This window comes from Oreochromis niloticus, linkage group LG4, assembly GCF_001858045.2.
Source record: "Oreochromis niloticus isolate F11D_XX linkage group LG4, O_niloticus_UMD_NMBU, whole genome shotgun sequence".
Lineage (NCBI taxonomy): Eukaryota > Metazoa > Chordata > Actinopteri > Cichliformes > Cichlidae > Oreochromis > Oreochromis niloticus.
Window position 1 is genome coordinate 14,264,874 of NC_031969.2, and position 25,995 is coordinate 14,290,868.

At 40.6% G+C, this 25,995-nt stretch overlaps 2 protein-coding genes and 1 long non-coding RNA gene across 9 annotated transcripts in view; 1 reads left to right on the forward strand and 2 right to left on the reverse strand.

The window, feature by feature from the left end:
• Positions 1-14,380, reverse strand: slc17a7a (solute carrier family 17 member 7a). Of its 2 annotated transcripts, none has more exons than XM_003453971.5 (13): positions 14,227-14,380; positions 7,415-7,667; positions 6,551-6,669; positions 6,278-6,392; positions 6,101-6,188; positions 5,801-5,887; positions 5,456-5,598; positions 5,210-5,359; positions 4,902-5,034; positions 4,074-4,184; positions 2,553-2,680; positions 2,359-2,428; positions 1-2,273 (listed from the first exon to the last, which is right to left on the reverse strand). In XM_003453971.5, the coding sequence occupies exons 1-13, from the start codon at positions 14,286-14,288 to the stop codon at positions 1,981-1,983; spliced, it is 1,752 nt and encodes a 583-aa protein (XP_003454019.1). In that variant the 5' UTR covers positions 14,289-14,380; the 3' UTR covers positions 1-1,980. The 2 variants fall into 2 exon arrangements, with proteins under 2 accessions (XP_003454019.1, XP_019213638.1); XM_019358093.2 differs by lacking the exon at positions 14,227-14,380 and adding an exon at positions 9,488-9,761.
• On the forward strand, positions 14,379-21,911 carry LOC112846787 (uncharacterized). 4 transcript variants are annotated; one of them, XR_003219945.1, is made up of 6 exons: positions 14,382-14,514; positions 16,025-16,236; positions 17,494-17,582; positions 21,075-21,169; positions 21,306-21,423; positions 21,819-21,911. It is a non-coding gene; the product is annotated as an uncharacterized LOC112846787 (long non-coding RNA). The 4 variants fall into 4 exon arrangements; XR_003219944.1 differs by lacking the exon at positions 21,819-21,911 and having other exon boundaries at positions 21,306-21,753; XR_003219943.1 differs by lacking the exons at positions 21,075-21,169; positions 21,819-21,911 and having other exon boundaries at positions 21,306-21,753.
• Positions 15,283-25,995, reverse strand: part of slc6a16a (solute carrier family 6 member 16a) — a 13,439-nt gene continuing 2,726 nt past the window's right edge. Inside the window, exons 1-12 of one of the 3 annotated variants that reach the window (XM_005468331.4) lie at positions 25,288-25,672; positions 24,472-24,697; positions 22,858-23,015; positions 22,088-22,214; positions 21,840-22,015; positions 20,114-20,224; positions 19,704-19,945; positions 19,138-19,318; positions 18,080-18,281; positions 17,736-17,895; positions 17,478-17,640; positions 15,283-16,318 (exon numbers count right to left, since the gene is read on the reverse strand). In XM_005468331.4, coding sequence (XP_005468388.1) covers positions 15,974-16,318; positions 17,478-17,640; positions 17,736-17,895; positions 18,080-18,281; positions 19,138-19,318; positions 19,704-19,945; positions 20,114-20,224; positions 21,840-22,015; positions 22,088-22,214; positions 22,858-23,015; positions 24,472-24,655 — 2,049 coding nt within the window. In that variant the 5' untranslated portion in view covers positions 24,656-24,697; positions 25,288-25,672 and the 3' untranslated portion in view covers positions 15,283-15,973. Of the gene's footprint in view, positions 16,319-17,477; positions 17,641-17,735; positions 17,896-18,079; positions 18,282-19,137; positions 19,319-19,703; positions 19,946-20,113; positions 20,225-21,839; positions 22,016-22,087; positions 22,215-22,857; positions 23,016-24,471; positions 24,698-25,287; positions 25,673-25,995 lie in introns of those variants that run through there. The other 2 variants (XM_005468332.4, XM_005468330.4) reach the window with 2 other exon arrangements.

Here is a 25,995-nt window from a genome sequence, read left to right on the forward strand (position 1 = left end):
AAACCAACACCATTTTAATGCGTCATCATGCTGTAGGTGATAAAATCCTGATGACACAATTGCGCTGAAATAGTGACATCATCTTAAATTGCTTGAATTTTATTATACACAAGGTTATCTCACATGTACACTTTTATACATAAAATATTTTCCATATATTTGCATTTTTAAATACGGATCTTTTCTCGTCTTTTTCAATTTTTTTTTTACACCAATTCCCACCAGACAACCACACATTTCATCGAGGATGGGAAGGAAAACATTGGAGCAGCCATAAACTGAGACAAAGAAGAAGAAAGCAGATCAAAGATACACTGATACAACACACACAAAATGAACTTGTTCACAGTTATCATCATTCACGTCTTTAAGACTTTTCTCTCAAAAAATGGCAATTGACCTTTTGCACTTTTTTCTTGCAATTATTCGACATAGCAACACATTTAAAAACTAAACCCCCAAGTGAATCAAACACGTGCTTTTTAAACATTCCAGCACTGCAGTTTTATCTCGCAAACGTGACCCACTGAGTACCATCAGCAGATGTACTGTCTGTCAGCACGAACAGATGTGTGAGTTGTGTGTGTGTCTGTGTGTACATAAGTCCAATACTACTACAGATTACCTCGCCTGTATGTGACTGTACTCCATTTCCCAGATGCCAGTGCGCTTGACAGGCAGGAAGCTGAGGTTCTCTACTCTTACAGGATATAAGTGAAGCTGAACTTCACACATTCTCTAATAATTTTCGCCCACGAGTGCACGATTCACTGTGCACTCGCATGAAATTAGCCCCCCTGTGTGTGTTTGTGTGTAAAAGGGAAAAATAAGAGGGCTGGCACAGTACTGCACCACTGTGTCCATTAAATATGCTCACTGCACAACGTTTCAGCACCTGCACCCAACACAACGGCACACTTGCTGTCACACACACACACACACACACACACACACACACACACACACAGTTGATCTGAAAAGCTTGGATTTACCCACACAAACATGACTGATGTTGAGAGAAAGAATAAGACAGAGAGGAAAGATGGAGGGAGAAGCCGCCAGTGAAACAAGAAAAGGCATAAACAGAAAGCGCTACGAGGCCTAGGAGTGTTACAACTATGTTCCAAGCTGAGGAACAACTATACACACTGAATGGAAAGTGGGAATTTTCAGATGATTACTGGCGACTGTGACCTGTAAGTCTGGCTGGATGTGAGATGCAGTGAGACACTGTAGGCGGCGAAGTCAAGCACACAGGTGAAGGGAAGTTTGACAGCTTTACACACATGTATGTATGACTTTGCAACACCTAAGCACCTTTTTTCTTTTCACTTTGATTAGGAAGTTTGAAAGTTAAACTCAGTGGTGCCGTGGCTGGTGGCGTCTGTTTAGTTTATCTGGGAGCTTTGAGAGCTTGGATTTGGAAGTGTGAGGTTTTTAAAACTGAGGCTCTGAAGGTGCTTTCCCAGCAAAATAAAAGTAAATGCATGACTCACACATAAAAAATTAAAAACAACACAATCCCAGTGGCTTCAGCAAGTTGCTATACAGGCAAAAGCACACAACTCTCTCTCTCTCACACACACACACACACACACACACACACACACACACACACGCACACATACACACACAAGATCTCCTAGTTGCGGATACAGAACTCCTGACCAATCACAATGAGCATCAGGATCGGGATGTAAGATGAGTTCTGATGAAAATGAAATCTGTTTGTGTATATTTAGCACTCTGCATGCAGATGCTTGCGCGCGCATGCACACACACACACACACACACACACACACACCTACAGTGGAATGAATCGGATCCACTCTTTTGATATGTGCTGTTATAAATTTTAAGAAGCACACAGCAGGTCTGTTCAGTGACTCTCTTGCAGTCGTTCTCCAGAAACACCCTTCCTCTTTCATTTTTTTTATCTTGTTAATATTATTTTTTTAAAACTTGTGTCACATCAGTCTTCTATGTGAGCTCCTTCTCCACTTCTCCCCCGTACATGTAGGAGTTATATCCGGGCGGCTGCACATACTCCTCAGACTTATCCCAGTCTGTCACCCATCCTGCCCCTGCTCCTCCTCCTCCTCCTCCGCCGTTGAAACCAGCCCCTGATTGGCTTATGGCTCCGTACTGCCCCCCTCCGCGGTACATCTCTTCTGTTTCATTGGCCAGTTCATCCTCATCAATTATACCGCACTTTTCCTCACTTGTGTCCTCTATGTCTGCCCAAGGCTGCTTTTCTCCTGATGCAAAGATTCCTAGTGAAAAAAAAAAAAAACAGATCAGCAATGAAACTGCACTATTTTGAAGATGCCTTGCAAAACTGTAGAGCCAAAGTCCTACCATAGAAAACCACTCCTCCATAATGAACAAGTGAGGCTATAAGGAAGACGTACTGCCACTCCTCACGCGTCTGAAATGATTCAAAAGCTATTTTAGCACAAGAAAGACCAAGAACAAGTCTCCCTAGTGTGTCTTTATTCATTAAATATCATGAGCTTTGTGGTCAGCTTTGTTGATACACGTGAATGAGTCACCTTGTGTTTGGTCATGGCACCAACTATGAGAGGACACACCATTCCAGATAATGTTCCCACTCCGTTTGAAATGCCCATCAGTATGCTGGCATATCGAGGCGCGATGTCCAAGTGATTGACATTAAACCCTGAGTGAAAGAGCAAAAACAAAGAGTGATTTTTACACTTAGGGAATAGAAAAAATGATATCCTGTATATATTAAACACATTTTCATCTTAACAACGTTCACTTCAAACAGTTTTACAAGATAACGATCTAATATCTGCCTGTGTGTGAAATATGAAGCCATTTCCAGGGAGTAGCGGGCACAGCTTGTCATCCACAAACCAACTGGGGATGCCACGGCAGTTATGTCCATCTTTTATATACAGTCTATGCTGCCAATGAAAACATTACAGCTTATTAACAGACTCATGTTTGCAAATTAGGTCATATTTTAAAGTCCTATCCATGTCAAGTTTTATTCTCATTATGTAGCTTTATTGTAATCAAACTGTCAAAACTCATTAATTTTGATTGGTAAATTTACCATTACACAAATACCCTTCCCTGTACCCTAGCTAACTAGTATGGCTAATTCATTTACAGTCATGTAAATTGGAACGTTTTTAACAGGATTTTAAAATACTGTGGAAAAACTCCATCAGTAGCTTGTTGAACAACCTTCAGAAGCAATAACCTGAAATAACAATTTTCTTATGACTTCATCAGTCACTCACATCAATGTGGAGGAATTTTGGCCCACTATTCTTTACAACTTTACAAAGTTAATTATGATTTGCATCAGCTGATTCATACACACCTCTCCTAATGTCTCACCACAACAATGCTTTCAGGTTGAGGCGTGGACTTTGACTGAACCATTCAAGCACATTTCTTTCTTTCTTTTTCAGCCATTTTGTTGCAGATTTTCTGTTGTGCTTGAGTTCATTGTCCTGTTGCATGACACAATTTTAGCCAAGCTTCATCTATCAAACAGATGGCCCCAAATTTCACTCTGTATACTTTGGTATGCAGAGGAGCTTGTGGTTGACTCTATGACTGCAAAGTGCCCAGGTGCTGTGACTATAAAACAATGGCTGGGACGACTAAAAGGGAGATGACACACAACAAACTTAAATAAACCATTGTGCAGATTTCTTTGTTTTTAAATATTGTTGGAAACATTTGGGAAAATGTAGAAAGTAGAAAATGTGTCATTTTCATACTTTTAAGTTAAAACTTTAACGGGAACTAGTTTAGCTCAGTGGTTGAGCGGGTTATCACACCCCGCGAGGCCTCGGTTCGATTCTGACCCTTGGTCCTTTGCAGTGTGTCTGCCCTGTTCTCTTTGTCCCTGCTTTCCAGTCTCCTCCTCACTTATAACTATCCAAAACATTTGATTTACTGCTGTCCTGCTCACATTTAAAGCAATACTTAAAATTCCATTGTCTCTCATTAAAACCTTAATATCACCTTCATGTAGCAACAGTAACACGACAGGTCAGGTTTTCACCTTATATGTTTGGAACATAGATTACCTGAGATAGCAAATCCACTGAATCCCACCGCCAGGACCAAGAAGGAGATGGCAATACCCTTTGTGTGAGAGTAGCCCACCACCAGCAGGAGGGTGGCTTCCATCCCAAAACCTGCGGAAATTCCAAAGAAATCCACATCAACACAAAGGAATTACGAACGCTAATAACAAACCCTGTTGTAACGGTCAAGGCAGTGCCGATATGCCGTAATTTTCAGTGTTTGAAGCTGTACACGTGTTTATGCACACGCTGATATGACCTTTAAGTTGTGCTAAAATATTAATTTGCTTCTAATGCTGGCAGCTGCTGTGCTTTAAATATTCTAATTGCAAGCTGCAAAAGCCCCACAACTGACAGCATAGTTTCATATGTTTAATTTCAGGAGAACTGCAGCATCATTAATAAGTTCATCTTTACACATTTATTTATTTATTTTTGCAATGCTTCTAATTTAGCTTTAATCACTGTGATGTGTCAGAATATTATGGAAAGTACTGCAATAATTGTTTAATTTTTTGCAGCCATTTCTGCAGCAAAAATGAAATGCTATCATAATTTCCAGCTGATGATAGGATGAAGTTTTAGTGAAATAATAATTTGTCGATTTTCTGAGCCGTGGTCTAAAGATCTTTAAGAGCAGTTGGTTCGTAGACCTCAGTGCTCTGGGAGGAGTGTCAGATGACAGTTGTGGTCTCAGAGACCAATGGTGCTGTCATACCCATTTAATAGGCTGTGTTGGCCAACTAAGACGGTTTACCAGAGCTGAATAGAGTTATCCAGTTTCTGCTTATACACCATAAGCCACGCTCTTATGTTTGACAGCCTCACCTCCACAGTTCATGAGCTTCCTGACGTTGGTGGTGGACATCAGGTTGTGGGTTCTCAGGTAGTCAGCCAACTGGCCCCCAATAGGCACGATGATTGTCATCACCAGATGGGGCAAAGCTGACACTATGCCCACCTGAAAGTCATGTATAGGAGAGGCAGACGCACATGTGTGCGAAAAAGACAAAAATTGTGTTTTTGGGGGGAAAATGAAGGGAGGATGATGGGAGGTTCAAATTTGTTCTGACCAAGTGGGAAAATTACAGTTTTACATTCTTGGACCCTACAGCTTGGATGCCATGCTAACTCACCTTGCTGATCTCAAAGCCAAAGACTTCTTCAAAGTAGGCTGGCTGGCTGATGAGCAGCAGGTAGAAGGTCCAGCTCCTGCAGAAGTTGGCCACAATAATGGCATAGACTGGCATGGAGGTGAAGAAGTGTCTCCACGGGGTTTTAAATTTCTACCACAAAAAGTAATAAGATATTAATGATATGCACCAACTCCACCAATTAAGAACTGCAGACTCAGCCGAGTGCATGGGTCTAAATACACGTACTTGAAGGGGATTGAGAAATGATGCAGACTCTCCGATCGCATCTTCAATGTATTTCCTCTCTTCTGGTGAGATGGTGGGATGGGCTGCAGGACTCTCGTATGACACCAGAATCCAAAACAAATACCAGAATATCCCAAAGCTGCCTGGGAGAGGGAGAGAGAGAAAGAAAGACACAGACATAGAAGAGAAAGTTTAAGAAAATAGAGAGAAGGAGAATGAAAAGGAGTTGTGGAAATTTAAAGAGAATCAAATAGTGGACATCTAGGAAAACGTGCATGAGCACTCTTGGTGAGGAACATAGTAATAAAAGTAACATAACACATATTTGTGGATGAGGGTACTAACCATAGACATAAAATACAGAAGGCCACCCAGTGTATTGCACCAGTATCCCAGCTAAAGGCATGGCCACCACAGCCCCAGCATAGGATCCTGTGAAGACACACACACACAAAGAAGGCACAAACCCTCTTTATATCTTTCTTTCTTGCACTCAACATGTTTTAGATGCACTCATAGTCTTTTTAAACTCTTAAACGTTGGATGAACTTCTACCAGTGTCATCACAAACTTGTCTTCAAACCCACAGAACCTGTGCAGACATTGGAGATACTGATCTGTGAGGAGACAGGAAGCTGACATTACCACAAAAAGCTGTTGTGGCTAATCGACTTCGCTCAAGAGGAGGCGCCCACTTGGCCCAGATCCCATGGCAGGCTGGGTATGATACGCCCTAAAGGACAGAATACGGTCAGGGAAACACCTGTGCATGTGGGAACAGTCCTACACAGAGTCCAGATGTGGACAAAAACTCATATTTACCTCTACAAGGCCCTGGCATATCCTGACAAGTATGACGCAGCTGTAATGGCAGCGAGCGGCAGATGGAATCAGCATGTTGAGCGTGGATGTGGCCACGATGGCAAAGCCGAACACTCTTAAAAACACAAAGGACAGTAACACTGGCATCAGAACATGAAAACCCCCCAATACATAGTAACAAAGGACTGGCATTTTCTATGAATGCTGGTTCAGCTGCTTTGCCTCTTACTGTTCTGATTACAGATTTGACACCATAAATGTGGAGATATTAACCTGTTTGCTGCAAATTTTTGACATATAAAGCCACCCGGGATTTGTGTGACGATGTAGCCCCAGAAGAAGGAGCCGTGAATCATCCCCACTGTCTCTGGATCCCAGGTGAACTGTGCAGCCTGGAGAGAAGAAAAAAATTTACATGACTTTAGCTCACTTCAAAACATAGGAGATTACCTTAAAAACTTAAGGTCAAGGGCAACTCTGGTCCATCATCCCCAACCACAAAGCCCAGCAGTTGGCTGTCCCTGCTATATACATTAAAAAGAACCAGTGGTTCAGTCTTGCTCAAGGATACTTCGACGTGCAGACCTGAGTAGCTGGGGAATCAACTCACAACCTTTCGAGTCGTAAATGAACTGCTCTAACTCCTGAACCACAGTCAAGGCAAGGTGGCACAAAAATTTTTTAAGTAAAGTTTGTTTATCAGCAGTGAAGATGACGCCAACATCAAAACGCTCAATGTCCCATCTAAAGATGCCTTATATAACTTTTCAGCTTTACACCCCAGTTTAAAGCATGCCCTAGAATAGTCTAAGAGTCTAATACATGACACTACTTATTATGACTTATTAAGTCATTTAAAAAGTTACAAAATTACAACATTTTATTATTCTCCAACCAACTACATTGTAAAAGGGATAGCCTCAACACAACACACTGCATACTGTGATTAATATAAACCACTAGATAAATTCCAAATGAAGATGTAAAGTGATCCCATAGAAAAAGACATAACTTTGATTGGTACTGTGAAAATACTACATGTTGCCTGTGTTCCAACACAATTATTGCAGATGTGGTTTAATATCAAATTCATAAAGTAGGTCTATAAAAGCTTTTCATTTCTCTTCTGCTACTCACCACAAGTACTTCCTTGTTGCCTTTGTAGACAGTATGATCATTGACCATGCTTACAATGGCCACACCCAGGTTGCACCTGATGCCAAAGGAGATGCAGAAGCCCAGGCCAGACAGGATGGCGATGATGTACCGCCGGGGCAGGCCGAAGCAGGTGCAGTCCACCACAGGCAGCTCCTTCTCCTCCACCAGCTCAGGACGACCCTCCGCCGACAGCTCAATAGTTTCTCCATTTGGCTGCCGTTTCTCAATCAGCCTGATGGGAGACAGAAAAATATGTCAAGCTTTTGGGGTAGAAGTGAACAAAATGATGCAAAAGACAAAATTCTGTGTATTATAATGTGTTGCAATGAATTCGATGCCTTTTGATCTTTAAACGCTGATCTTTATACCTAGTCTCACAGATGATCTGATCTAACAAATCCAAGTAAAACAGCAAAAAAAAAAGCTTCCTTTAGAAAGGAGCTATGAAAGGTTCAGTCTCCAGCTTCCATGCTGACATCACCTGGAGTTACCAGATTATTTTGAGCCCGTGACAAAGAGTTTGCATCTTTTCTTCATGCATGTTTTAAACTGCAAAGATTTTGCACTCTCTCTCCCTTTCCTCCTACAAACGCACTCCTCCAGGCTGACATCATGCTCCACACCGGGGTCACGCCTGACTCAGCGCGTCCCAGTGTGTGGAAGCAGCTGTCACAAGCCGAGGAGCTACGACAGCCGCGTCGTCTCTGCTTCAGGATCCAAGGAACCTACTGGTGCTGCTAGTCCTCTCACTCTGATAGTGTCCTCACCACTAAATGCCTTCACTTTTTATGACATCATTCAACAGAATCTGCTTAACAAAAAGGAACTTTTGTAGAAAATCAGCTTTTAAGGAGTTACAATTTACTGAGCTGCAAAGACAGGGGTGTAATGAAAATTTAAGCAAACCTATTTAAGCAAAAGTGTCTAAAATGTGTTTGTTTGTTTTTTAACTGCTTGGTTTTAGCCCATGTGAGGTGATCTGTTTGTTTTCCAGGCTACTGTTCAGTTTGTGTGACCATTTTTGTAAAACAACATGTCGAGCGTCCCCCCAGACAGAAGTCATACAGCAGCCATTTGTGTATTACAACCTCCATACTCACAACAAAAACACACACTTCCATCAGATTTAAGTAAACAACACCTACAGATATACATTAGACAAAGTGGCACCATTTTTTTCAGTGAATGTATATATCAGTGTTCACTGTGTGTTATATCTGAGTTCGCAGCAGAGCACACTCATGTGTCAGCAATCCACTTTCCATTGAGGTGATCCAGTTAGCCAGTGAGCTGGAGAATCGTGCACAGAAAAAGGCACAATCAACATGCGGGTCAGATTGGCGAGGTGACGATGGTTGTGTTTTAAAGAAAGCGTTTCATCGGTGTTCGGGGCTTACACAAGGTTAGAAAGCAAGTGTGCAAAGTCAAGACAAGTCAGCCTCTGATGCTGATTAATTATTGACCTTTTTTTTTGAGGGAGATAAATTATTTACTCCAGCTTTTACACCACAATCCGCCACCATTTATCCATCTATCGTCATCCACCGCTGTCATTATATTTCTTTTAGTTATGCCTGTGAATTCCACTCCCTCCCCCATTTGCACACAGCGCACTCTGTATAATCTCGATATGCATCCATGCAATCTGTCAAAAACAAACTAAAATGCGACACAAGAAGACAGGTCAGTGCAATTACGACTATAATTAAAACTGCCTACATAAAGAAATATTCTACTCTTCAGTAGATAACAGAAAACACAATGGAAAGCAACATTTATGGAATTTGTGAGAGATTAGAGAGGCTGCATCCCATCTCCCTCCCTCCCTCTTAATCTGTCACTACACTAAGATTAGGATTACAAAAATGATTTACTTCCGGAAATGAATATGGATGGACAGACTGACTCTGCTGGGCACGATTCAGCACGTTTCTCCCTCTATCACGGCACGCTGTTGAGTTCATGCTGGTCATGTTTTTTAGTCCTTCTGTAACTCAGAAAGCCTTTTTTCAGCTTTTGCGTCAAGCAGCAAAATTTCAGGCTGTGCCTCACCTGTTAGTTAGTAGTCTATTTTTATAGAATGGCCCATCTGACTGACTTGGAAATGGGACCATCATGTGTTCATTGCTGATCTTTCACACAAAGAGCCCTGACCTAAGGACGTGATTTACTGTCTAAATCCCAGTGGATCAAATACAAGAAAATAAAAAACTGCAACCAAATCCTGGAAGCATTGAAAAGGGCGACACACGACAGAAGCAAAGTCGCGTACATAAATTTGTTGAATCAGTTGTTCACGCTCCTGCTGCTAAACAAATGTGCTGACTTGTCCCCCTGTGTGGAGCTCCTCCCTCATAGTTGGTGAAGGCTGCAGGATCCTCATTAAACCTCAAGACAGATTGCAGCTTGACACCTGCCCATATGCTAAGAGCTAACGAGGCTACCCCACAGCAAAAAATGGTCGTTAATTACAGATGCTTTCCACTAAAAGGCAGCCTCACCCCTGTGTGCGTGTACAAAGCTGAAGCGAGGGAATTTCCAGCTTAGAAGCAAAGACTTAAAAGATTCTTTTACACAGACTTCTTACTTCTTAACATGCTGACTGGTAAAATTTACCAGCTCTGTGTTGAAGAGGAGACACAGGCTCACAATACTGCGAGCTTCCACTCACTGATTGGTCTCAGCTGTCAACAATTAATGAGCAAGCGAGCATGAGCAGGCGGGAGTCCTGCGACCTGGGGCTTTCTGAAATATCATAATTACAATAGTAGCAGGCTCAGTGGAGGCACACGCTTCAAACCGAGCTCATGATTTTCCCCTAGACAAAAGAAGCAGAGTCCTAAAACCTGTTTAACCCCAGCGTGAAGACTTCAGTACCTCCTGAGTTTAACTGGTGTAAGGTGTTACACAAATTTGATTATTTTTGATGTCAAGAAATATTAAGAATGTTATATGAAACTCCTAAAAACAAAATAAAAATAAAACACAGTTGTTGCTAAACTGTGTTTGCAAACACTCTTTGATTCTGTAATATTCTGTCAGCTTTGATAAAATCACAGCGACTCTCAGGTGACTCGGGGCCTTTATTAGACTCTGTATTAAAATCACCAATTCACAGAGTATTCGGTGTAATCCTCTCGTATGAGGATGATCGAGACTGAGAGTGAGACAGCGAGGGAGTAAAAATATTATATAACACCAGACACCCTGGTCGTTATTTCTCCATATTTGTGAGCTTGAATTGATCCTTGATTTTATTCCTTTTCTTTTCCTTTTCTTCTTTTTTTTTTGCCTCATTTCAGCATTTTGGAGCATGCAAAGTGCTTAAAAATTTGATTTTTACTTTTTCTCTGAGCACTTTGTAGTTTTAATAGTGATTTTGTTGTTGCCCCCCTCCTCTCCCATCCTTTGCGAGCCTCTCGCTCTCCCTGAAGTGAACAGATTGGGTCTCGGTGGGACTGTGTCACCCAGGGAGACACCCTCCTCCCATCCTGTCGCACCACTTTTTTCTCTCTCTCTCTCCTGCTGACACACACACACACACACACACACACACACACACACACACACACACACACACGTTTAACAGTTACACGTGTGACCTTCATAGACGTATTATCTAAATACTTACACAGTATAACTCGATCGCAGTATGAGTGCTGTCTGCACACGCACTAACGAACACACACACAACACTTCTCACTACGTTCACCAGAGAACAACAATTCAACAATGAGCTGCACGGGGCCGTAATATGATAATCGAACCACGTATTAGCTTACATTAAAATATTTCTTCACAAACTGAACAAGTGAAGCAGACACTAAATGCTGAAACCGACAGCATGGACAGCATCGCTGCCAAAAACCAGGCATGCTGAGTCGTTGCAGCTGACTCTCCAAAGTGGCACAGCTATTGTAGATGAATCTCTGGTCATCTGTGAAGACTGTTTCACAAACCTGTGCTCGTGTTCCACACAAAACAACAGAGACAGATGAACGGATAAAAGATAAGAATAGGAAACATAGAAGTGTCTCAAATGTGGACTTGGTGTCTTGTAAGATTTTGCCTTTTGTGCTCAAGCTTGAACCTCTTAAACCTGCTTCTTTCCTTAGACATAGCTTTACAGTGATATCAAGACTAACAGGAAATCCATGACAAAGACATCCTACATATGATACAAAAACTAATGCTAAACGCTGGGATTAAATGATGGCATGCTTTCCTCCCTGTGCTTCACCACAAGCAAACATATCAAATAATTATCTTTTCACTTCACTGTTATTTGAAAATTTTATTCAGAGCTCTTCTGCAATGACACTGAACTGTAGTAGCTGAAAAATGCACTCCACTGCAAGTAAGATGGATTAAAAATGGATTACCTGTCATATTCTGTATTGCCTCACATGTAGTACAGCACAACCTTTCATTGTGTAGCCAAACAATCCTGCAGATGCATTTAAAAGTCTTTTAATAAATCGAGGCGGGGCATTTTTATGATAGCGTCTTTGGGGTACTATTAGTAACTTTTGCACACAACCCAAATTAAAACCAAGAAGCAGTTGTGTGATTATATTTCATGCAGAGCTATGAGAACAGCCAGATTTGGGAGATCCATCTGAAAACGTTATAAAAGAGCAAATAATGTAAGCAGAGATGTGGAGTGACCTTACAGCGCTGAAGTTTGTGCTTACCTAGTGGAGTTTAATATAGAAACAGGAGATGCATTCTGATGGAGAAAATGTTTAAATAATAGATGAACTCCTGGCTGCTTTCATCAGGAGGGATCACGGTTTTGTCTGTGAGGTGGTGAGATTGCACGCAGACACACTCGTCTGCTTACACAGTGCAGGGATGCCCAAGTTTCACCACGCATTCACACATAGCTTTATATACACACACGCATACACAAAACCATAACACACTGCTCTCTTATTCTTTGGCTGCACTTGACACATGCGACCGTATAAAACCACGAGGTCACGCTAAGCTGAGGAAACGCCCACTAAAGTCAACCTGAATCCAATCCAACACATCACATCTCTCATGGAATCAGCTGTGGTGGTGATGCGCATGTGTGGACCAGTAAGAGAGAAACGAGACTGGCATGTGTGTGTTAATCTAAGAGACCCCAGTAGGCTGAAAGTTGCTGGTGTCTCAATGGATGGAGGATGAGGAAGAAGGTGGAGGAAGGAGGAGGAGGAGGAGGCAGTGGCTGGAGGAAGTGACATGGCTTGCATGGGATGGAATGAGTGGGAGGGGAGAGTTTAGGGATTTGCATGGCTCGACAGCTGGACTGAAAAACAGGCTATTTCAGGACAGGATTTATACGTTTGGTTGCTACCTCAAATCCTGGGAGAGCCAAAGCTTAAAACAATGGTTATTGCATGAGGTTCTATGATTGTCTTTAATCTGCCTTTTTTTATTTATTTATTTTTTAAACTGAAATATTGTCAGTACATCAATCTGTGTAGCAACTTTCACACTCATGTGTATTTTATCTACACATATGCAGCACTTTGAAATGTTCATAATCAGGGAGGATTATGAAGCTTTCTTTTCTTTAAAAAAAAAAAAAGTACCTGCATGCACCTCCAAAGACATAAACTATGTATGGTACAGGCTGCAGCAGTGACATAGTTGTCTTTTTTATACCTTTCTTATTTATTGGTGCAACTAACAATTATTTTCAGTCTCAATTAGCCTACATATAATTTTCTTAATTGATGGCAACGATCAGTAATCATTTGGTTTGTATTGTCAGGTAGGAAAAAAATAGGTAGGTGGGGGAAACAGTTTCAAGGAAACGTGTCCACAAGGTTTTGTGTTTTTTATCACGCAGGTGATTATTAAAATAACAGATTATATTTCTGTCACTCAAAACTCAAAACACAGCCTGAAATATTAAAAAGCTTTAGAAATTCACATCGTATAGTTCAGTCGTTTCTATTCATTCCATTCATTCAGTATAATCCAAGACACGTTTTCATAACAATTCAAATGAAATCCTTCTTTCGCTTTAAGACAATCAAACAAACAAAACACTGCTAATCATTTTTTTTAAAAGTCACATTATTTGAAAAAAAAACCAAAAAAAAAACGGCAAAAACAATTTGGAGCGCAAGAAATGTAGTTTATACCGGGAAACTAAAGATTTAGACTTTCCGGTTTTATCTGGCCAGCGCTGTCATTCAGCCAGGTCGTGCCAATAACGCACGGAAACATTATGTAACCAGACTTTCTTCTTCTCTCCAACACCACTTTGAGCCGGATCGAATCTCACAACATCGAACAAAAGCGCAAACAATAAAAAAGCATAAATGCAATAAAGCATCAAACCACAAAAAAAGAAAGAAAGAAAGAAAAAACACTCGTTTTCTTTCACTGCCAACTTCTGTCACACTATGGAGTACCCGTGATGGGCTTCTGTTACAGCGACGACAGTGTGTCATGTTTTTTCCTCCTAATAAACCAAATTATTCAAAATATTATGGATTTCATCCGTTATAAAACACTTCTCTCACTTGTGACAATCAAAACTCCCTACTGCGCAAAACGCGGACTTCTGTCGCTATTTTTTGTGAAGGGTTAAACCCAACACATTCCTCTACAATTAAAATAAATAAAGAACCAACTTTTTTAGTGTTAAAAATTACTGCTTGGAGGAGAGAGAGATGACGGGTGCACCAACAGCACCGCCACCAACAGCACTGATCTGTGTTGCAAGAAAAAAAGCGTAAAAACGCGCACAAATCCGGGGTGAGTTGGGAAGATTTGAAATATCAGTGTACCTGTGAATTTTCCCCAAAGTTTTGCCCGCGACCGCCTTAAACCTGTCTGGTCGGATCTCCATCTTTGCAGCTCCTTGACCCGGCCGGTGTGCTGATGTCCCGCGCGCCCTCCTGTCCTGCCCGAGCGCGCGTCTCTCTCTCTCTCTCTCTCTCTCTCTCTCTCTATCGAGCACAAATCCCTCCTTCACTGCACTGCCCCCTCCGCTCCGACAGGTGTAGGCCTTTCAGGCTCCGGGCTTTCTTGTAAAGGGATCGAAAGCATCTGGTCGATATGGACTCTCGAGTTGGGTAAGATTTCGTTTATGCTTATTCCAAACAGTAGATATACTCACTGTTGCCCTTAGCGATAGTGCAGCAAAACATGAATAAATAAGATGGTGGAATATGATGTCTTCTCTGTTTTGTGTGTGTGGTGTAAAAAAAAAAAAAAAAGTAGCAGGGCTGATACTTCAGTAGTCTTTCAGCAGGTTTCTCACACGTGGATTAAGTTCCTAGTCCCAAAATCTATGAAAATCTGAATTCATGTTCATCTGGGGTTTTTGTCACCGCCACAGGGAGACACTGAAGGTGGAGCCTCAAGCTCAAGAACCCTTGTTTAGGACAAGGCTGAATCCATGTCCAGGAGAAATGCCACCTAGCATGTTAACATCTTCTAATCTTAATTTGTCTGTATGCCTGTGATTGTTATGTTCAACATGAAGTCAGTTTATAACACTGATAGATCCACAATTAAGTGCTTTTGTGTTGGATGTATGTTCATATATGAAGTATAGATAGATTTGTAAATTTTAATATTATATTTAACATTTCAAGGTTAAAGGGCAAAAAATGTTACTAAGAAGGTGTGCAAAATATTTGTGGATTGGCCCTATTAAAAACCTAAACAAAAGTGCTTGTATGAATGAGGCAAGTTATGTAAAGTGCTTTGAGTACTCAGAGTAAAAAAGTGCTATATAAGAACCAGTCCATTTACAACCCACCCATGTTTAGGTATTCTTTTCTTGACCAAAACAAATGAGTGTTTGTGGATCATAATAGAGCAGAGAATCAGGCTGCTGCCACCTAGAGGTTTATTAAAATACAGTAAAAATACTGCAACACTGCACATTTTTTGTGAACACATGTAAAAACATTGCTGTGGTCTTATGAGGTAAAATGATAGAAATACAAAAATAACCAAAACCAAAAAAAGAAGAAAAAACCCTGTCACATTTCAAAACCAGCCTAAATCATTACAGAAACATTCAAAGACTAGCACACACACACACACACACACACACACACACACACACACACACACACACACACACCACAGTTACTCAAGGCAGAATGTTTTCATGCAAATACATATTAGTCCTTCAGCTAAAAAAAAGATCCAATAAGCATTTTTATGAGCTGCTGCATTCACCAGACATGAAAGTAGTGACTGTCATCAGCATGTTGCATACGTTTCCTGCTTTAAATCCTTTCAAAAACACAACTTTATTGTTTTATTGTTTATGTACAACTGTTTCTATCTTCTGAACAGCAAAGCTGGTTCAGAAAACAAATATAGGGAGGCACTAGGAGGATGATACAATATAAATACATAGTTAAAACAACTTTTCAAAGGTTTACTGAATATAAAGACATAAAATCCAAGGATAACACTGTTCATGGCTCTGCTTGCTTTAGTTTTTTGTCTTTGTACTTTTCTTTCTATTTGTATTTTGTCCTTTCTCAAACAACTTCCTTCTGACCACCATGCTCACACCCCCGTGTCTTGTTCCTCCTCCTCCTCGTCCTCCTCCTGGGAAAGGAGCCGGTAATGTTCGTTGCCCACCGACAGGAAGGCAGGCCTGGGATGAACCTCGTCTTCCCCGAAGTGGACTGGATGGAAATGGGAATCTGGCTGCTCGGTAGAGCTGCACTTGGTGTACAACTCACGACGCATTTCCTGGCCGACTTCAACCTGGGAGGGAGTGCTACGGACCCAGCGGTTCTTCACTAAGGAATAGATGTAGCCGACAGGTACAGGCAAGCTGGCAAATACTATAAGCATGATGATCATAGCCAGGGCCCAGCCAGGGTACTCGAGAGTCATCTCAGAAGCCTGAAGAGAGAGACACAGAACACCGGCAGAATTACCTTTGGCTGTTAGATAAATGTTTTACTTGTGGGATTTTAAAGGAGCTATAAGATTAAAAAGATAAGAGATGGTTAAGCAAGTCGTTACCAAAAGCATAAAAGTGCAGTTAACAGAGAAGCAGGTTGACGCTACAACAAATGGCTAACAGGATTTTCTCTAGAAACAAATGAATAGCTGCAAAATTCTGACTATTCACTATTTTTATGAAGAATAAATACAGAGATATTGTTGTGCTATGTCACTGCAGATGAATCCAGACATAAGTATTTGGATTCATCTTGGTGTGAGTATAACCACTGCACAGCTGTGCCAATGAAACCACACGCTCTCGTTTACTGATGATTTCGTTACGAATGAAAGCTTCAGAATGAACGCTTACTGGGAAATATGTCACCAGTAAGCAGGACAACAATCCTAAACATACAGGGAGTCAATATGATGCAGAGGGAGAGGTGATGATGAGGTTTAACGCTATAATGTCAGATGAGTTTTTCAGACGTCCACATCATCAGTGTATTTGTTCTTCCCTGCGTAACCTGAATAAACTGCACAAAAATGCCATATGTAGAATAAATATAAACACTCCAGTTCAGGATTCCTAAGGTCAATATTATTGTCTGGCCAAGTGAATCTCCTAATATTAGTATAAATTAGCCACTTTCCTTTTGTTGAGCATCACAATAAAGGAAATGAGAATCCAAAACATGGAGATTGTGGTTGCACTGAAGGTCTGGGAGATCATCAGAGTTGATACAAAAAAGTTTCTTTTCTACTTTTTTGGACACTCTGTGCTAAAACCACAACATCTTCCAGCAAGCCCAGCACTATATGCATGTGTTACACACACTGTGGGTCAGGAGGTTGTCTACAGAAGTGGAGTGGGATGTTTGATCCCAGTTTGTCCAGTCTTCAGGACAAATACAATGAATTCTGACTTTCTCCTGATGTATTCATCAGAATGAGTGTGAGTGTTTTGGTGAATAAGGCTTGTGTTAAAAATCACAATGAGTGCTAAGAGTAGAAAAGAGCTATGCAAACACCACCTGATATTTTAAAACAGTAATTGGCTATTTGAAGTTTAAAATCATGTGATTTGATAGAAAGTTGAAGTCGAACATCTCACCGTGCTTTGATTCCAGGCGGTGTACGTGGGCCCTTTGAAGACCATGCGGAGCAAACTGGCTGCCAGAAGACTGACCATCGCCAGCAAACACACATATTTCCAAAGGTACTTGTACACCACCGGAGGGCGCCATCTGAGCATTACTTCAATATCATCCAGAAAGCTGCAATAATCAAAATGCTTTTCTTAAAATGCATCTTTTCAAACCAACATATAAAGACATAAAAAACTGTAAAAATCAAAGATAATGTTGCTTACCGATCTGTTCCATAAACCCACGCCACACTAATGGTTTCAAAAATGACCACAATGACCAAAGGCAGGGTTGCAGAGTAGTCATCAAACATGGTCACAAAATAGTTGCCAGAACGCTGAGTGAACAGTAATCCAATAATGAACCCCAAAGCACAGCTGGACACTAAAAGACAGAAAACATTTGAAGGTCCTTCAAAGACAATGCAGACTACATTTATCTCACATAGTGCACCACTGCAGTACGAGAATCATGCACGTTTTCGTTTTTTCTGTAGTTTTATTTAAGAAAAAAATAACAATAAAATACAGCAGCTGAGTTTGAACACATGTCAACTGATGTTCAGTACCCGTGAGTAGGGTTCGGTGACGCCCCAAGAGGCTGAAATTGTCCATGAGAGGTGTGAGGATTCCCTGCATTGTTCCAAACATGGTGCTGAGGCCCAGGTTGAGCAGCATGAGGAAAAACAGGGTGGACCAGAAGGGGCTGGCTGGGAAGAAGGCCATCACCTCAGTGAATGCTATGAATGCAAGGCCTGTCCCTTCGACACCCTGAACGCACACAAAGGGAAGATAGTAAGATAGTGGAAATACGTGGGAAAAAGCAGATCCACTCAGTCTAACAGACAACAAATGTGTGTTAACTGTGATGCTGTTTCTAAAGCTAACCTATACCAGTAAATTACCTGCGCACCTTTTGCATAACATGCTCTTTAACACAGAGAATAGCTCTTTTCTTTTTAAATAAAATAAACACAGTGAGATAACATGACTCTTTGTATGTCTTGTCCTGTTTCTTTAGTTTCTCCTTTCTTTCCACGATCACAGCTTGCTTTCATTTTTCCTAGAAAACCAGCAAGATACAATGTCCAATACATTTTCATCGTCTTGCCTGCTGGATATTTTATAGCACCTCCCAGATTCCTCGTAGGTCCTGGGAACATCGGCGCTCGCCTACATACAGTTGTTACTGAAATGTTCAACTTTGATTTTTGTAACCGATCCAGTATCTTGTGCCTCGTAGGGCACCTGCAGTAAAGTTGTCTTTAAAACACTTTGTAATCCTGGATGAGTGAAGCAGCACATTAGAAACTCGGTTTAATACCAGTGACTGCTCTTTATTATTGGACATACCTCTTCCTAAAATGTATTATAATACAGAACATATATACATAAGAAATCTCAGCTGTTGTCCTAATTTTCACGCATGCTTATAGATGTGTATTCCCATCTTGTTACCGTTTACACGCTACTTGTTCCAGTTTCATAGATCCCTTAAACTACTGCAAAAGTCAGATCTGTTTTTTTTTACCTTTGACATGTTGACGTTTTAAACTTTGTGCCTCAAGTTGCTTGTTTTTAATCATGTTGTGAAGCAAAGCTGCTGTTGTTAATATCTCAAGATTACCTTATTCATCTCCTGCTCCAGACTGCAATCGGTGATTTTAGGACCCACCATGGAGCTGTAGAGATGGTACCACTCTCTGTATTCAGCTAAAGTCACAGAGCTTACATCTGTCATGTTGAACCATGGCCACCAGTGCTGGTTAGATCCACTGGACGCCAATGAGTTTAATACACTGAGATTTCTGAAAAGGTTAAATACAAAAATAATAAATAAATCTAAGATAAGCAATCAAACAAGCAGTCCACCATGGTAAATGGCCTGCATTTGTATAGCGCTTTACTTAGTCCCTAAGGACCCCAAAGCGCTTCACACTACATTCAGTCATTCACCCATTCACACACACATTCACACACTGGTGATGGCAAGCTACATTGTAGCCACAGCTGCCCTGGGGCGCACTGACAGAGGCGAGGCTGCCGGACACTGGCGCCACCGGGCCCTCTGACCACCACCAGTAGGCAAACATGGGGTTAGTATCATTAAGATTGTTATGAAAGTTTGCCAATATAAAAGTGCTCGCTAGTTGGATTTGAATTACCATTTCAATCATGCACACACATACGTACTCAGCCACGCAGCGTAGTGCAATGTTCTTGGCACGGAAACCGAGCACGACGAAAACCACTAGAGAGGCCAGCACGGATGTCATGAAGTTGATGCAGGAGACCATCAGCGCATCCCTGTGGCAGTTGTTGTGGACTGGATTGTAGGAGGAGTACGCGATAACAGAACCATAGCCCAGGCCCAGGGCGAAAAACACTTGTGTAGCAGCCTGTCGCCACACCTGCACGTTACCCCAGATCTCCAGCTGCAAATATGACAAAATAAAAGCATCTTTAGGTTTACATTCTTTCTTCAAAGCTTAAAATGTTTTATTATGGGTTTTTTTGCAATCACTGAGGTGTTTGTCTTTTGTTAGTTAAATCAAAATAAAGAAAAGAAGTCAAGAAAAAGCAAGAGAGAGAATATTGCTTACCTTAGGATAAAACATGTAGGTGATTCCTTCCAAGGCACCGTCCAACAGTAATCCTCTGATCAGGAAAATAAAAAGCACCACATAGGGAAAAATGGAGGAAAAGTACATCACCTAAGATTGGAAAAAGAAATGGATAATGATTTCAACAGTGCAGCATTTTGTAAAATGTGATAATTTGCTTTTCTCAATCTCAATTCACTATTAAAAATTAAAGTTTAGCAGTTTATCTGCCAAGCACCAAGCCTCTAGTTCTTCAAATTGCATACTTTGATTTTTAAACTTAGTAATTCGAGTGCATACCCAGCAAACATGATGGTCATGGTACAGCACCAAAAAAACTAAACCGTACTTGTTAGGATGTTTATGGTGTTTTCATGTAAAGATTGCATCAGTCCATCTCTTACAAGGTGGAAAACACAAATCAGAGTATTGCAAAAAACCAAAAACTAATATTCATTTTTTAGAAATTTATTCACATTAACAGTCGCTTCAAGGTGTTTTATATTGCAATGCAAGGACAACACAATATTAGAAATAAGCCCGACAATCACACAGCATGTATGTGGTTAGTACCTTCCCATGAACAATGACCATAGTTATAGGAGACCTATGTTAAATGAATAAACAACAATACTTTTAAGTTATTTAAAAATTTTGTGTATCTGTTGCATGGTGAACTTAAAGTATTGGACAGTTATTCCCTCTCTGTTCATGATGTCAGCATCAGAGTCAGGAATGCTGTTCACGGGATAACTGGAGGAATCAAATGTGGGGGTTGTGAGTTTGACTCACTGCAGAGTTGTGTTTTCTTTTTTAAATTTGTTTATTTTATTCCTTCTATAAAGTGAAAGTAGATAATAATTCTTGAACACAAACTTGGTACTACTGCAAAGTTAAGGCTGTCTAGGCAGTCCTAAAGATGTAACTTGAACCATTGTTGCGGTAAACGTCCACGATGCAGGTTCAGCTTTCATTTTGGAGCAATTTTTCCACCATGACTAGACACTGAGAAAAGCCTGTCAGCCAACAGTTATCCAATGTCAACATATTTGCTGGGTAAGTGCAATATTTGGCTCAAGATTATACAACCAAATGTAAAACTGTGGTTGCCATCTTAGCCATTTATGGCACCTTTCTACCCAAGTTGATCACACAAAGCGCCTCCTACTGCAACTTTTTCTAACATTCACAGAGATACATCAGGAGCAACTCTGGGTTCATAATCCTGCCAAGATTACCTTGACATGAAGCCTGGAAGAGCTACCAACATTTCGATTTGCAGACATCCTGCTCCATCCTGCTGAGCCACTGTGAGAAGATCCCGCTAAAAATGTTTCTGCCCATTTTCGAAGATGTGTTGTCAGCACAGGTGTCCATGTTTAAGATGGCTAGCTAACAGCAGCAGCTTTTCCCCAGCCACTGATTTTGCATGTCTGTTTCTTAGTGTTAATGTGTACTAAAATGTTATAATCACTGTAGAAGATTATAGTATTGTCAGATACACATAAAGTTTAGAATATTTGAAAATGCAGTTATTAATTTCCATCAAATACATTTAAGACAAGCTGTCAAGTAAGCACAGTGAATATATGGAAATGTACTAATGTAAATATCTGAACTGAGAGGCAGAAAAGGGGCGAGCTGCAGCTTATATTTAACTGAGAGATAACACTAACATTAACACTAACACTTTATATGTGTTAAGGTGGGACTGGTGTTCATGTACCTTTGCAGAAGACTTGATGCCCTTTATCATTGCCAAGGAAACAATTGCCCAAGCAGCCAATAAACAGCCTGTCATGATGGGGTTAAACTCTCCAGATTCTTCAATGGAATTTGTGATGTTAAGAGCTTTCCGAAACCAGAAATACGACGTCGGGGAGCTGCCTGCGCATTCTTTCACTGTTGATTGAGAAAAGAAAACACTGTAGGCTTCATCAGGCATCACTTCATTTCACTCAGTCATGTGATTACCTGTGTCATTGGAGGTTACATTCGTTGGACACTTCTCCCATGGCAGAGGATACTGAAAGGAGTTACCCATGTAGAACAGGCTCCATGCAATGATAACGTTATAGTACAAAGCCACATAAAAACAGACCTGGGGAAGAAGAAAGCATTTATATCAATAAATAATCAGTATTATGAGATATTAGTTAAAGCATGCCGCAAATTGTTTGCAGCTTCAGTGTAATGCTGTGATTTCTTTTATATGTGTAGCCTACAAGTAATGGCTAACCCAGGGAATGTAGCCATAAGGTTTGACATTGACCTTGACTATGACAAACAGAGGTTAGGTCTCTTTAAAGAAAAATAAACATGTTTTATAAAAAGCACAGGCTATCTAGTCGTACATTTCTGTTGTGTGTACGGACAAAAACGTTCTTGGGTACTCTGTGTTTGTCCCAACTTGTTACGCAACCAACTGCCAGCACAGACGTACAGCACACTACCTTTCTCATGTTACAGCATGGGTGTGTCTGAGTATATACACACACATCCAGCATGGCTGAGTTGTTTACAGAAAGGTGATAAAGGCGGTGACACGTGATGCAGGATTGTGCCCAGATAAGTGAAGGTGAAGAGATTAAAAATACTGACCGTGGTGCTACTTTTGAAACCCAGACTTGGAAAAAGCAAGTCAGCTGTCAAACAACAGCAGCTCTATCAGAATACACAGATACATGAACGTAAACAGAAAAAGGTCTCAGACAGAAAAAGAAAGAAACAAAGAAAATGCTCACCATGCAGCTGGAGTAGCCGATCCCTCCCAGCTTTGGAGAGATGTGCTTCCATACACCGATGCTGCCCTGTCGAATGCTTTGGCCAGCAGCCAGCTCCATAAAAAACAGTGGAACTCCCACAACCACCAAAAGAAAAACATACAGCAGCATGAAGGCGCCTGGAAGGATCGAAGGAGGACATATATATTAAAGGCAAACCCAAAGTCACCTGTAGTTCCAGGAGGGAAAAACTTTGCATTTGCACATGTTACAGGCAAACACAATCTAACTAAGCACCAAAAAAAAAAAACAGTTCTTGACTTTTTTTGAACACAAACTCATAATTTGCTATTAAAGCTGGGAAAAAAAGCAAATTTATGTGCCAGTAACCTCGCTCTAAAAGATGCTTGGAGTCTCATGTTCTAACCAAACATGCTGCACACATGTGTTGTAAAGCTCTAAATAAAATATGGTTTAGAATTCTACTCTTCTCCAGAAAGAAAAGTCAGTTTCACACAGTGACATTCGCAGGATCTCAGAAATCAAAAATACAAAAAAGCAGCATAATGATGCATAAAGCCATATACTACAGCACTGCTGGGACAACGTTGTGTAGATAGATAAACCAAAGGTTTACACTGTTTGCACTCTTTGGAGGTAAAAAGCACTGAAAACTGACACTGATCCTCATCTCAACTTTGAAGCATGGTGGAGGTAGCATCATGGTTTGGGCTGCTTTGATACTTCAGGTGTTGAATGCCTTGTAATCACTGACAGAGCAATTAATTTAATATGTATCAGGGCACTAGCCCATGTTTTGGAGCTTAAGACAGCTTGAGTGAGTCAATAATAATACAAAGTCCACACATCAGCCTCACATATATTATAAATAAAATAAACTCAAATTCATTTTAAGTCATTGTTATTAGTATAAACAGCTTAGGTGAACTACCATGTGGTCAGGATGTTAAAGTATAGCCATTTATTGTTTTTGCTTCCCTTCATCGTGTGATTAGTTCATGTTTACGAAGCAACAGCGTCTTGCTCATCAATAAATCCTTTGTGAATTATGGTTTGACATTAGATCATCATTCAGCCTGTATTGCTATATATAAACTGTTTACTTTCCAGTATTGTAATATAAATAACAGTTATGCATATGAAAATTCAAAAGAAGATTTTACCATTTTATTACTAGCAGGATATCATATTGTTACTAATATATTACTGTGCTAATTATTAATTAGTTTTACCTCATATGCATACATTTGTTTCCAAGTTTTTACCCCTAGTTTCTGGTCTGTTATTACCCAATTGTATACGTTTCAGTGTAATATTATGCAGCTATATATACTTTTGATACAAAATAATTACTTTGGTGTTTGTAATTTAGTGGCAATAACATATTTGAGCCCGTTTCCACCTTATTACCCCAATATTACTGCTTTATTACCAAGTTGTAACACAATGTGTCACCCATCTGTTTATAGTATTAGGAAGTCCTGCAGTTCATTTATATTAAATTCCCTTTCATTCAAGTATTTATTTCTTTTCATGTGTTGCATCGCTTTGGCACCAAAACAGCTACTAAGTTAATCACTTAAACCTGTGAGTTTATCTTCTCTTAACACTCACCTCCTCCATTTTGATGGCAGAGGTATGGAAACCTCCACACATTCCCTAAGCCCACGCTGAAGCCCACCTGGGCTAACACATACTGGATCTTAGAATCCCATGCTGGACGGTCTCCGTCGTCTGTCGCAGCTCCATCGGGACCATCCACAGCTGTGAGCTGAGTTTGAGACTGGCCTTCTTCCATCCAGGTTCTGCCCTCGCTGCCGTCCAGCGGAAGCTTTTCTGTCTTGTTATAAAGAGAAGAAGTAATATGATAAACTAAACCGATTATCAGTTGAAGCTTCATCCTGACATGTGAGTCTGCACAAAGTCAAAGTAGTTATGCTGAGCAAATATGTGTGGAAACACACTACTCTGTGCACAAAATTATGTAAGGAAAGAATTAAATTAGGCTAGGAAAAAACTTAATTTATCAGGGACAACAAAGAGGGAAAGCACTTGTTGTTATGTTGTTATGTTGTCATGTTGACGAAGGTTATATCACTACTCCTTATCAGTCATTGAAAACACAGCAGTGAGACAATGCATTACGTAATCCAACATTAAGGCATTATCTTTGCTCTCACTCGTCCTTCTCCCATCACTACGTCAGATGTATAAAGAAATGCTAATGCAGACACTGAATCTCCTACTGATGCTCTTTACGTTAAAGTCATTCAACTGGCATATTTAGCACTGAGGTGAAGGCCAACTGTGACTGACCTTTCAAAATGCTTCATCAGTACGTCCAGGTGTTAGTAATTCATTAGTAAGACTGACGTAATGGCAGGTTTAAATGCACACAGAATGCATAAATAATGGATGTGTGTTACTTACTGTGCTTTGTTATTATGAAATTATCCAGATAAAAAACTTTGTTGCATCACCCCAATTCTCTTTCATTTAATGTACAGATAAGCATAAACACCAGGGTCATGGTGTGCATTTTAGAAAAAAAAGAAGCATGCAGCAACACGGCAGATCACCAGCTGAATACTAGAAGTCAGCTCAGATGAAAGGGACGGATCCAAAATGGCTTAACACAAGCCAAGCTGGCTTCAGAACATGACCTCTCCTGGTATCAGCTGGTTAGAATGGAAAATTACAAGACCCAGAAAGAGTTCATGGCTGTTCAAGACACACGGCCGGATAGGGCAGGTGATTTCAGAAATATCCATGCCCACATGCGTAGAGTGTGAGACTGTGACAAATATATGCATGCACAAATAGAAAGGAGGGAAAAGTGGGGCGGACAGAAGCCATACAGTGATGTGTGGTTGGGAGTGGGAGGGAGAAATCCACTGGGAGGTGTTAGGCTTGCATTGGTTCATACTGTGGGTGGTGCTGAGGTGCATGGGTAAACCACGAAGTGGGTACAGTTGGTAATAATACAGGAAAAAAGTTATTAGAATTCAGTTATCAGGGTATGCTGAACAAATAATTAAAAAGTCAACAGCTTTATTAAGCTTTAAGGATTCATGTGTTTGAGCTACAAACTATAACAAGATTTCCAGTGGACTATACTGAAAAAGTCTACTTCACACA